The sequence below is a fragment of the Rutidosis leptorrhynchoides genome, chromosome 10 (genome assembly GCF_046630445.1).
Source record: "Rutidosis leptorrhynchoides isolate AG116_Rl617_1_P2 chromosome 10, CSIRO_AGI_Rlap_v1, whole genome shotgun sequence".
NCBI classification, from domain to species: domain Eukaryota; kingdom Viridiplantae; phylum Streptophyta; class Magnoliopsida; order Asterales; family Asteraceae; genus Rutidosis; species Rutidosis leptorrhynchoides.
Genome location: NC_092342.1, coordinates 225881170 through 225894378, shown reverse-complemented (window position 1 = coordinate 225894378; position 13209 = coordinate 225881170). Strand labels below are relative to the sequence as shown.

The window sequence follows — 13209 nt, the reverse complement described above, 5'->3', positions numbered from 1 at the left end:
CGAAACCAAGTACCTTGAGTTTCAAACTTTGCTGCAAGGGGTCGCAAGGGAGTGCTTTAGTAATTTACCACTACCATTTGTTACTTCCTATAATGATCTTTGAGCATGCTTTCTGTTAAACTTTCACAACATGTGCGCCCGTAAGAGGATGCATGTTGAGTGTCTTGACATCAGATAGGGGGCAAGAGAATCCCTCGGGCAGTTCATAGATCGATATACCAAGGAGGTCGCGAAGATGGTGGGGCTCCCTGAAAGTGAAAAGGTATCCGGTTTCATACATGGGTGGTGTAAAGAGCGACATCTTGCCCTATGGCAACGTTTGCGCATGAAGGTCCCTGATACCTTAGCGGAAGCCATTAAAGAAGTGCATGAGCATATGCGTGTGAGGGAAGATACCACTCGGAATAGCGGTAAAAATTCCGATAACAGGGGTAATAAAGATGATGATTCCCATCGCGGATAAACAGGGGGATCAAAGCGCAATGGTGACAGTTACAGCCACGGTTCTGGGTCATCAAAATACACCAAGACACCAAAGGAGATCCTTGCTACTGAACCAATTTGTTTGACATTCGCGGCCCCTGCCAAAATGTCAGAATACACTAGGAGAGACAAGTCAAAATTTTGTGAATTTCACGACGATTATGGGCACGAAATCGATCGTTGCAAATCTTTTATTGAAAAGGTGATCGAGTGCCTAAGGAAGGGTGAGCTTAACCACCTGAAACCGATGAAAAATCAAGGAGCTGCACCACAGAGAAATTAACCAGAGAGAACTGCGCCGAACCAAAAGAAAGGCAGTGACAAGAACTCTGACAAATGATAAATATGGTGCATGCCTGGCACTCTGGTCAGAGATGCAAAGCCGAGCAATTGGAAGAGTGGGAAGCGGAAGCTATTATTTTCCGTTTGACTCAAACAATTGAACCTTCGCATGCTCCTATAATCATTAAAGGTCGCATCACTGATTGTGGATACAATGTGAAACGGTTAAACGTCGACACATTTAGTAATTTCAATGTAATGTATGATTACTATTTTAGGCAACTTCCGGCAACAATCAAGTCTAAGATATGGGTACCCACCACTATTTTGTCAGGGTTTTCTGGTGAATCAGCATGGCCTTTGGGGTGCATTGAGCTTGAGCTAGAGTTGGTCGACGATGATGAATCAACCCGCACACGAGCTGTCCCTGTTGAATTTTGTGTGGTACACTCTTATTTGTGTTACAACGCACTCCTAGGGCTAGTGACTTTGCAGAAGTTTGGCGCAGTGCCCTCCACTGTTCACGGCATGATCAAGTTTCCTACTAGGCAGGGTATTGCCACAATTCGGACGGAGTTTGGAAGAGCGCTATGCGCTTCGGTAACGCCGCCTAAACCCTTGCCTACAATTAAAGAACAGATTCGAAGCAGCTCTATCCTTGTCAATCAAAAATACCATGACAAGCGAATTCAGGTTGGGGACAACTTTTTAGACGAAATCAAGGTTCAATTACGCGATATACTGGTAGCTAATATGGATATCTTTGCATGGTGTGAGGACGATATGACTGGGGTTCCACGAAATATCGCTGAGAAAAAGTTGAATGCAAGTCCAAACCTAACTCCAGTACGACAAAAGAAGCGCCTGATGGCGCCAGAAAGAAGTGAATGGTTAGGTTGGAGGTAGATAAGCTGGTTCATGCAAACATTCTTAGAGAGGTGCGGTATCAAACCTGGGTCGCGAATCCTGTTTTGGTTATAAAAAAAAGATATGGCTCATGGTGCATTTGTGTCGATTTTAAGGATATTAATAAGGCGTGCCCTAAGGACAATTATCCTTTACCTGAAATCGACTGGAAATTTGAATCTCTTTCTGGTTTCAGGTTCAAATGCTTTTTGAATGCATATAAGGGATATCACTAGATTCAGATGGCAGAGGCGGGGACAAAACCGCATTCCACACGGATCAGGGTATTTATTTTTACACGAAAATGCCCTTCAGATTGAAGAATACGGGAGCAACATACCAAAGGGTAGTAGATTTGGCATTCAAGGATCAAATCGGTAGAAATCTTGAGGCTTACGTAGATGATTGAGTCATCGAGAGCAATACAGAGGTGCAACTATTGGCCGATATCCTGGAGACGTTCAACTCACTACGGAAAGTCAATATGAAGCTTAATCCTACGAAGTGCAGTTTTGAGGAAGAAGAGGGCAAATTCTTGGGGCATATAGTTACGCCAAAAGGAATCATGGATAATCCCAAGAAAATTTGAAATGCCCCGTCCTAATCCACCTGGACGAATACATTACATTTGGTTACATCGCGAGGTACTTGACCTCTATATGATACATTTTATAAACATTGCATTCATTTTTGAAAAGACAATCTTTCATTACATCGAAAATTTACAGCATGCATACCATTTCATAAGATATCCAACTATAATTGACTTAATAATAATCTTGATGAACTCAACAACTCGAATGCAACGTCTTTTGAAATATGTCATGAATGACTTCAAGTAATATCTCTAATATGAGCATATGTACAGCAGAAGATTTCTTTCATACCTAAGAATAAACATGCTTTCAAGTGTCAACCAAAAGGTTGGTGAGTTCATAAGTTTATTGTAAACAATAAAATTCATCATTTTGATAGACCACAAGATTCAAATACAGTAAACCTATCTCGTGTACGAAACCATTTTCATAAATCTTAGTAACCGTACACATATCTCGTGTACAAAAATATCATACACATAACCTGTGTATAAAATCATTCTCTCGATACATAACATTCACTTTTCATTCATTGCTTGGCTTGGTAACCGACCTTAATATATAATGCGCATAAATAATATCCCCAAAAACAGAACATCTCGTCTGTATAATAATAATAAACTTCGAAGTACTAAACACCACGCCCACTAGCCCTTCCGTCTAGTGAACATTCTGGGTGGGGGTGTTAAACCTAGTAGCTACCTTTAGGATTCGCGTAAATTACGGCCATACCCGATTCTAATTCTTAGGTTACCAAGCAATAATAATCAGGGGAAATATTCATAACAATTAGTGGCAATTATAACGTCCAACTAATTCAATAATAATCCACAGAACTTCTGTCTGCATAATAATTCATTCGAGGAATGTTTTGCTTGTGTTTATCTCGTCAAACATTTATAAAAGCATTTCATGTATTCGCAGTTCAAAAAATGTATTTCAAAAGCATTTAATAAAGTAGTTGTAAAAAACAGCGCATGTATTCTCAGTCCCAAAAATGTAAAGAGTAAAGGGGAGCAAATGAACTCACAATACTGTATTTTGTAGTAAAAATACATATGATGTCAATGAACAAGTGTAGGGTTGATCTCGGATTCACGAACCTATATCATTTATATATATATATATATATATATATATATATATATATATATATATATATATATATATATATATATATATATATATATATATATATATATATATATATATATATATATATATATATATATTAACACGTATACTATTTAATCAACTAAATTTATTTATATTTAATAATGTGTTAAGATTTATATCTTTATATATATTTAATTTCATTATTGCTTATAATTTGTCATAATATATATATATATATATATATATATATATATATATATATATATATATATATATATATATATATATATTATGTTATATCAATATGGATACTAATATATTAGTTAGTATGTTAAAACATATTATTATGTATTATTAGTTTACTTGTAATATATTTTGAAATAGATATCATTTGTTTGTTAAAATAATACCAAATTAATAATAGCTTTGATAAAAATAATAATAAAAATTAAAGATAATAATAATGTTAATAATAATAATAATAAAAATGTTTAAAAGTAATAATAATGATAATAATAATAATAATAATACTAATGTTAATAATAGTAATGATAATGATAAAAATAATAATAATTCTAATAATAATAACAATGATAGTTTTTTTTAATAATAATAATAATAATAATAATAATAATAATAATAATAATAATAATAATAATAATAATAATAATAATAATAATAATAATAATAATAATAATAATGATAATGATGATGATAATAATAATAATAATAATAATAATAATAATAATAATAATAATAATAATAATAATAATAATAATAATAATAATAATAATAATAATAATAATAATAATAATAATAAGAAAAACTACCTTAGTGTACTAGGCTTTAAAAAAAATAAACGCCCTTGCCAAGGCTCGAACCCGCGACCTCTCGCTCAACACCCACACCCTTTAACCAATCGTCCGTCCCATATTATCTGGTAAATCCTCAGACACAATTCATTTAAATTGAGAATTAGAATTCTATGTCTAGTCCACCGTCGGCCTAACTGCATGAATTATTCACGGCCCAATCTGAAATGAAGTCTCGGCCCACAACAATTAAAGATAACTCTCAGCCCAATACTCATCAATTAATTAAAGGTTTCGTTTAACAACTGCACTTAGAAAAAATATTAGTGGCCGACACTTGAATATAAAAGGATTCATTTCATCCTTTTCTTCACTCGTTTTTACTGAAGTAACATGACTTCATCATTCCTTTATTTTCATTAAACCGAAAAAGGTAGTAGCAGGATGATGATGCTAGCAATTTTAAATGGTTTTTCAATGGTGTCGGTTGAGGTGGTTGTTCGAGTTGAAAACAGAAGGAAATGATCATAGCAGCAAAAAAGGCCATGGTGGTGGTTCACGAACAACAACAGTAGCGAACAGGAACAGTTAATAAGTTGCAGGTTTTATGATAGTTCGGTTTTGTTTTGTTTGGATAGAAAACAGATAGTAGTGACTTGGTGATCGATCGAGTAGTAGAAATAAGAGAAAAGGGAGAGGATTTACGGTGGTAGCGATGGTGTTCATGACGGTTGCAAAGGGGTGATGGACGATAATGATGGTTAGGGTTTGTGGTTTTGTGATTCGAAAAGAAACAGAAAAAAAATAAAAATAAAATATACGTTGATGATGGTGCGGAATAAATCGGTCGTTTGATAGTGTTTTTTTTTTAGGTTGATCACGATCATAAAACAAAAACTATAAGCAAACGGGTTTACATGGTGGTTTGATAGAAGAAGGTGGTGAAAGGTGACCGATGGTGGTGTTTCTTTTAGAATGGTGGTGATGGCCGAAGGGTTATGATGTCCGATGGTGGTGATGAAGTTTGATTTTGATGGAGGTTGTTTGTGTAAATTGTTTAATGTATTTAGAACACAGAACCTAGTTGATGATGTGTGATGGTTCGATGGTATTGTTAAACTAAAACAACCAAAGAGACGAGTATCATCTTGTGAGGGTTTATTATAGGTGATTGATGGTTATAAGAAGTGGTGGCGGTTGGAGACCGAATATATTAGAAGCAGGAGAAATATGGTAGGTTTATGGTTGCAATAAGTAATGATCTATAGAGGTTTGTATGTAGGAGTTAGTTCATCTAGGAGTACATATATATCTAAATTCCTCTTATGCATTTATCTACGTATGTATATATAGATATAAGAATATGAATATGAGTTGAAACCAAAAACAGTAATAAAATATCTATAAGTTACTGTATAATAATAATAAAGTAATGAAAACGTGGGAAAAACAATAAATAGTATAGCCATCGGTTACTATTTGTTTTCACGAAGGGTATTTTGTACTCCGTTGTTAAACAGTGACGGATAAAAGTCTTCAAAAAAATCTAATATTTTTAAATTAACTATATTTATTTATTTTGGTCATTATGGTATAAAATTCGATAATAATTTATTAAATAAAAATTACATCAACTGTCCCTCCCCTTTATAGGTAAATATAAAAAGTGTTAAAACTTAACAAATAGATCCTAAATACATTTTTAATAAGCCTAAAATTTATAGAACTCATTTTCGAATCACCGTTTATTTTAAAATTACATAAGTTTGAATTTAAGCTTGCTTAATATCAATCGGAACATCAAATGAGTATTACAATTATTTAATATTTATTTTTAATATACGTTATTTATCGATTCATTTTAACATACAACTTTATTGTATCTTATTTTATTTTTATTTTACATATTTATTTCTAACACTTAAATAGTATTTTAATTCATATTATATATATATATATATATATATATATATATATATATATATATATATATATATATATATACATATATATACATATATATACATATATACACACACACATTCAAATATACATGTATCTATTTACAAATAGTTGTTCGTGAATCGTCGGGAATAGTCGAAGGTCAATTGAATATATGAAACAGTTCAAAATTTATAAGACTCAACCTTACAGACTTTGCTCATCGTGTCGAAATCATATAAAGATTAAGTTTAAATTTGGTTGAAAATTTCCGGGTTGTCACAGTACCTACCCGTTAAAGAAATTTCGTCCTGAAATTTGATTAGGATGGTCATGCCTAACAATAAATAGTATCTTCTTTGGTTAAATGCGATGATCTGTCTTGATTGCTCCGTCTAATATTTCACTATAAATTAACTTCTTTCGTTCCTTTACTTTTACCACTCCTATACTCAATTCCCAAATTCAAAAGATAGTGAAAATGATTAATCCAGTTCTGATCCTTGTCCTTATCCTGACTATCGCAACAATCATTCTCCTTTTCCAACTTCCATCGAAGGAGTCTGCTTACTTTCACTTTGCCCTTGGGGTTAGTGTTTTTAATTCTCACGTGTCTTTATGTTGCGATAAACATCGATATACACGGTTTGTAATTTATTGTTGCTATCGGGCTTTATATTCTCGATTATATTTCGGAACTCTTTACCTTTTTATTCTCTTTTTGACTCTAAATACAACAAGTTAAAGGTCCAGAATTTGTAGATATGAAATTTGAAATGAACATAGTTAATGTTCTAAGAATGAAATTGTAACGGCACGATCTTGATTTGTCAAATTACCAGACATCACGGAAAAGATAGAACTATCAAGAAAATATGTTCTTGATATGGTTATAGATTAGATAGAATGTAAGATTTGTGTAACATAGCACATGATGACGTTATGATCTGTGAATCATCACAGTCCATTTAGAAACTCAGCATGAATTACTGTAATATAATCACGTTGATCAAGTGTCATTATATTATACTAACTCATGCTTCAGTTCCCAACACTTCTTCAAAAACATTCATAATTTAAACTCGAAGGTTTATAGAATATAGAAACTATCAAGTTTCCTTTATGATGTAATACTGATAACGCGAGAAAATAGATGATTTCGGATAAGAATATTTATGAAGATATCTTCAGAAATATTGAGGATATTAATCTTGAAAGATACGATAATATCTTAGAATTTTAGAATCAAATTGTGATGAAGAAATTTATTCACGATGATATAGAGTGATTAAGGAGCAAGGTATTCGCTAAAGATTTCATCAGAAATAGAATCTTTAGGATTCTTTATATACAAGTTTAGTCCTTATGATTTGTTCAGAGTTTCAGAATGAGAGATCATAATTCTAAGAGATAAATGTTATATGTATATATAACTTTTGATGTAGAAACGATGCGAGATTCAAAATACTGATTGCTGATTTCCCGATACTTGGTATGGCAATTCTTGTTATAAGATGCCGATGAGTTCATGATAAGACTTCAATAGATAAATATAGTGTTTTGTCGAAGAGATTTAAGCCAAGGAGCAACGAGGTTGCTGGTACGTCTGCTGGTAATATGATGGAATATAAAAAGTTCCCCAGTAACAATAAAGAGCACGCATATATATCAAGGTTACAATAAGGTTGTTTCGAACAAAAAGTCGAAGATGACTTGCTGGAGCTGTGACAAAATTGGCTAATTCAGAAAGGAATTGCAAAGTTATTTTCGGTAATAACAACGCTAAAGGAGTTAGCATAGATACGTGTTAAACGTTTACTCAGGTTCCAAGATTTTTTCAGGTGCATAACTATATACATCAATCTTTTCTTCCGTAGATGAAGTGTGGTTGGTTCATCCTCTCGATTGAGGTGTTTTCAAGAATTATGAAAGGTTTGAATGCAGATTGTAATCGTCAAGATATAAATGAGGTTTAAGATGAAATCAAGTGGCAAACTTGAAGAATTGTTTTGTTTCATATGTTATAATCAATATTTTAATTCATTTTAATTGTCCAATGTTATTAGTCCACAGTCGATAGTCCACAGTTAACAGTCCAATAATTCATATATAGTTTAATATATAATATTCGAATTAATTAATACGTATCGTGACCCATGTACATGTCTCAGACTCGATCACAACTCAAAGTATATATATTATTGTAGAATCAACCTCAACTCTGTATAGCTAACTCCAGCATTACTGCATATAGAGTATCTATGGTTATTCCAAATAATATATATAGATGCATCGATATGATATGTTAAAACCTTGTATATGTGTCCCGATATTTAAAGTGCGTAAAATAAATAACAGAAATTAAATGACGATAAATAAAATTGCGAGAATATAAACTGCGATAAGTAAATTGTGATAAATAAAATGTAATCAGTTAGCTAGGAACAGTTAGCTAGGAACAGTTAGCGTGGATTCTTAACAAAATTTTTCTCATAGTTAATTTATTTGTTTCTAACAAATTTTATTTGTCCAATGTTTTCTTCATTATGCCCCTTGTCGGATTCTGATAGGTCAAAATCCAAATATGAAATTGAATGAAAATGGTTATTCTGCGGTGAACGGATACGTATATCGGTGGATGTAGGTAGGATAGTAAATGACTGTTAAATCAGATTTGAAAGAATGTACAGTGTAACTTATTAAGGTGAAATCTAAATATTCCTCGGGTATTACCTACCCGTTAAAATATTTTCACCATTAACAGTTTGTACAAAAGAATTTTTAATTACAATCTTTATGAAAACATATATACATATATATTTTCTTCAGATGTAATATGGATTTAATGAGTTAATATGATATTAATCTCATTTGCTTTTTGGTTTGAGCTAGAATAAATAATCTCTAAGACTTTAGAGATTACATAATCGTCGCATAATAGTTCTCCAATGAAGTTATGAATCAATACTTCATCGTTGATTATTATTAATGCTCCTTGGTATCTATGGTACGTACGATGTTATTGCTCGAGGTACAGATTGTGATGTTGAGGCGTGTAATGCGGATGTTGTTGTTGGTGGTACTGTTGGTGCCGGTGATGTTGCTGAAGCTGGTAAGTTTTTAACCATATTTTCCAAATTGATTACTCGAGCGTGAATCTCGTTGACTTCTTCCATTATTCTGGGATGATTATCGGTAAAAACGAGCGGATGAATATGATTCATAATTTAGGATGGTATATAATCGTGTCGAGCTACTCTGGAAATAAGGTTGAAAATGGTGTTTCGGATAGGTTCGCTGGTAAGTGCTTCAGGTTCTTCGCCAAGAGGGAAAGTCGGTGGATGGATAAGATCGCCTTCTTCTCGTCTCCATTGGTTAAGTCGACTATGAACTCAGTCCCAATTCATCCAGAATTGATGATGGCTGATTGGTTGATTCGTTTCCGGTGAAGCTGTTTCCGGAGTTTAGGTGAACATCCATGTCGGAAAGGCTTTCAGAATAACTATCGGAATGGCTATCGGAATCTGAGGAATCGAACTGGTTGAGGGATTCATCTTGTACGATCAGATGAAGGATTTTTGATAAGAAATAGATTATAGGATGTAGATTAGTACCCTGCAATACATAATTTACATATGCATATATAATACTAAAATCCCATAAGTTACGGAGAAATCTACGGAAGCTGTCAGGCAAAGGTAACGATAACATATACGCTAAGATATGAATTTATCTATACACAGTCTATGCAATAGAGGTAGTAAGACGTGTCTAGACTTTAATGATGATAAGCAAATAATTTTTGACACTAATTGATAAGTAAAACTTTTGACATGCAGACACGGTCGAAGTCCAGACTCACTAATGCATCTAAACAAGTATCAGTTAGACACACTAATGCAAGACCTGGTTCGCTAAGACCACCGCTCTGATACTAACTGAAATGCCCCTTCCTAATCCACCTGGACGAATACATTACATTTGGTTACATCGCGAGGTACTTGACCTCTATATGATACATTTTACAAACATTGCATTCGTTTTTGAAAAGACAATCTTTCATTACATCGAAAATTGATAGTATGCATACCATTTCATAAGATATCCAACTATAATTGACTTAATAATAATCTTGATGAACTCAACGACTCGAATGCAACGTCTTTTGAAATATGTCATGAATGACTTCAAGTAATATCTCTAATATGAGCATATGCACAGCGGAAGATTTCTTTCATACCTGAGAATAAACATGCTTTCAAGTGTCAAACAAAAGGTTCGTGAGTTCATAAGTTTATCGTAAACAATAAAATTCATCATTTTGATAGACCACAAGATTCAAATACAGTACACCTATCTCGTGTACGAAACCATTTTCATAAATCTTAGTAACCGTACACATATCTCGTGTACAAAAATATCATACACATAACCTGTGTATAAAATCATTCTCTCGATACATAACATTCACTTTTCATTCATTGCTTGGCTTGGTAACCGACCTTAATATATAATGCACATAAATAATATCCCCAAAAACAGAACATCTCGTCTGTATAATAATAATAAACTTTGAAATACTAAACACCACGCCCACTAACCCTTCCGTCTAGTGAACATTCTGGGTGGGGGTGTTAAACCCGGTAGCTACCTTTAGGATTCGCGTGAATTAGGGCCATACCCGATTCTAATTCTTAGGTTACCAAGAAATAATAATCAGGAGAAATATTCACAACAATTAGTGGCAATTATAATGTCTAACTAATTCAATAATAATCCACAGAACTTCTGTCTGCATAATAATTCATTCGAGGAATGTTTTGCTTGTGTCTATCTCGTCAAACATTTATAAAAGCATTTCATGTATTCGCAGTTCAAAAAATGTATTTCAAAAGCATTTAATAAAGCAGTTGTAAAAAACAGCGCATGTATTCTCAGTCCCAAAAATGTAAAGAGTAAAAGGGAGAAAATGAACTCACCATACTGTATTTTGTAGTAAAAATACGTATGACGTCAATGAATAAGTGTAGGGTTGATCTCGGATTCACGAACCTATATTATTTATATATATATATTAACACGTATACTATTTAATCAACTAAATTTATTTGTATTTTATAATGTGTTAAGATTTATATCTTTATATATATTTAATTTCATTATTGCTTATAATTTGTCATAATATATATATATATATATTTTATGTTATATCAATATGAATACTAATATATTAGTTAGTATGTTAAAACGTATTATTATGTATTATTAGTTTACTTGTAATATATTTTTATATAGATATCATTTGTTTGTTAAAATAATACAAAATTAATAATAGCTTTGATAAAAAAATAATAATAATAATTAAAGATAATAATAATGTTGATAATAATAAAAATGTTTAAAAGTAATAATAATGATAATAATAATAATACTAATGTTAATAATAGTAATGAGAATGATAAAAATAATAATAATTCTAATTATAATAACATTGATAGTTTTTTTAATAATAATAATAATAATAATAATAATAATAACAATAATAATAATAATAATAATAATAATAATAATAATAATAATAATAATAATAATAATAATAATAATAATAATAATAATAATAATAATAATGATAATAATGATAATAATAATGACAATAATAATAATAAGAAAAACTACCTTAGTGTACTAGGCTTTAAAAAAAATAAACGCCCTTGCCAAGGCTCGAACCCGCGACCTCTCGCTCAACACCCACACCCTTAAACCAATCGTCCGTCCCATATTATCTGGTAAATCCTCAGACACAATTCATTTAAACCGAGAATTCAAATTCTATGTCTAGTCCACCATCGGCCCAACTGCACGAATTATTCACGGCCCAATCTGAAATGAAGTCTTGGCTCGCAACAATTAAAGAGAACTCTCAGTCCAATACTCATCAATTAATTAAAGGTTTTGTTTAACAACTGCACTTACAAAAAATATTAGTGGCCGACACTTGAATATAAAAGGATTCATTTCATCCTTTTCTTCACTCGTTTTTGCTGAAGTAACATGACTTCATCATTCCTTTATTTTCATTAAACCGAAAAAGGCAGTAGCAGGATGATGATGATGATAGCAATTTTAAATGGTTTTTCGATGGTGTCGGTTGTGGTGGTTGTTAGAGTTGAAAATAGAAGGAAATGAGCGTAGCAGCAAGAAAGGTCATGGTGGTGGTTCACGAACAACAACAGTAGCGAACAGGAACAGAAAATAAGTTGCAGGTTTTATGATAGTTCGATTTTGTTTGGTTTGGATAGAAAACAGATAGTAGTGACTTGGTGATCGATCGAGTAGTAGAAATAAGAGAAAAGGGAGAGGATTTAAGGTGGTAGCGATGGTGTTCATGACAGTTGCAGAGAGGTGATGGACGATAATGATGGTTAGGGTTTGTGGTTTTGTGATTCGAAAAGAAACAGAAAAAAATAAAAATAAAAATAAAATATACATTGATGATGGTGGGGAATGAATCGGTCATTTGATAGTGTTTTTATTGAGGTTGATCACGATCATAAAACAGAAACTATAAGCAACCGGGTTTACATGGTGGTTTGATAGAAGAAGGTGGTGAAAGGTGACTGATGGTGGTGTTTCATGTAGAATGGTGGTGATGGTCGAAGAGTTATGATGGCCGATGGTGGTGTTGAAGTTTGATTTTGATGGAGGTTGTTTGTGTATATTGTTTAATGTATTTAGAACACAGAACCTAATTGATGATGTGTGATGGTTCGATGGTATTGTTAAACTAAAACAACCAAAGAGACGAGTATCATCTTATGAGGGTTTATTACAGGTGATTGATGGTTATAAGAAGTGGTGGCGGTTGGAGATCGAATATAATAGAAGCAGGAGAAATATGGTAGGTTTATGGTTGCAATAAGTAATGATCTATAGAGGTTTGTATGTAGGAGTTAGTTCATCTAGGAGTACATATATATCTAAATTCCTCTTATGCATTTATCTACGTATGTATATATAGATATAAGAATATGAATATGAGTTGAAATCAAAAACAGTAATAAAATATCTATAAG

At 32.3% G+C, this 13209-nt stretch overlaps 1 protein-coding gene across 1 annotated transcript; it reads left to right on the top strand.

Annotated features, from left to right (window-relative positions):
* The first annotated feature begins 828 nt into the window (after window positions 1-828).
* On the top strand, window positions 829-2080 carry LOC139870839 (uncharacterized). Its single transcript, XM_071858609.1, has 3 exons — window positions 829-1667; window positions 1754-1867; window positions 1987-2080. The coding sequence occupies exons 1-3, from the start codon at window positions 829-831 to the stop codon at window positions 2078-2080; spliced, it is 1047 nt and encodes a 348-aa protein (XP_071714710.1).
* The last annotated feature ends 11129 nt before the right edge of the window (window positions 2081-13209 follow it).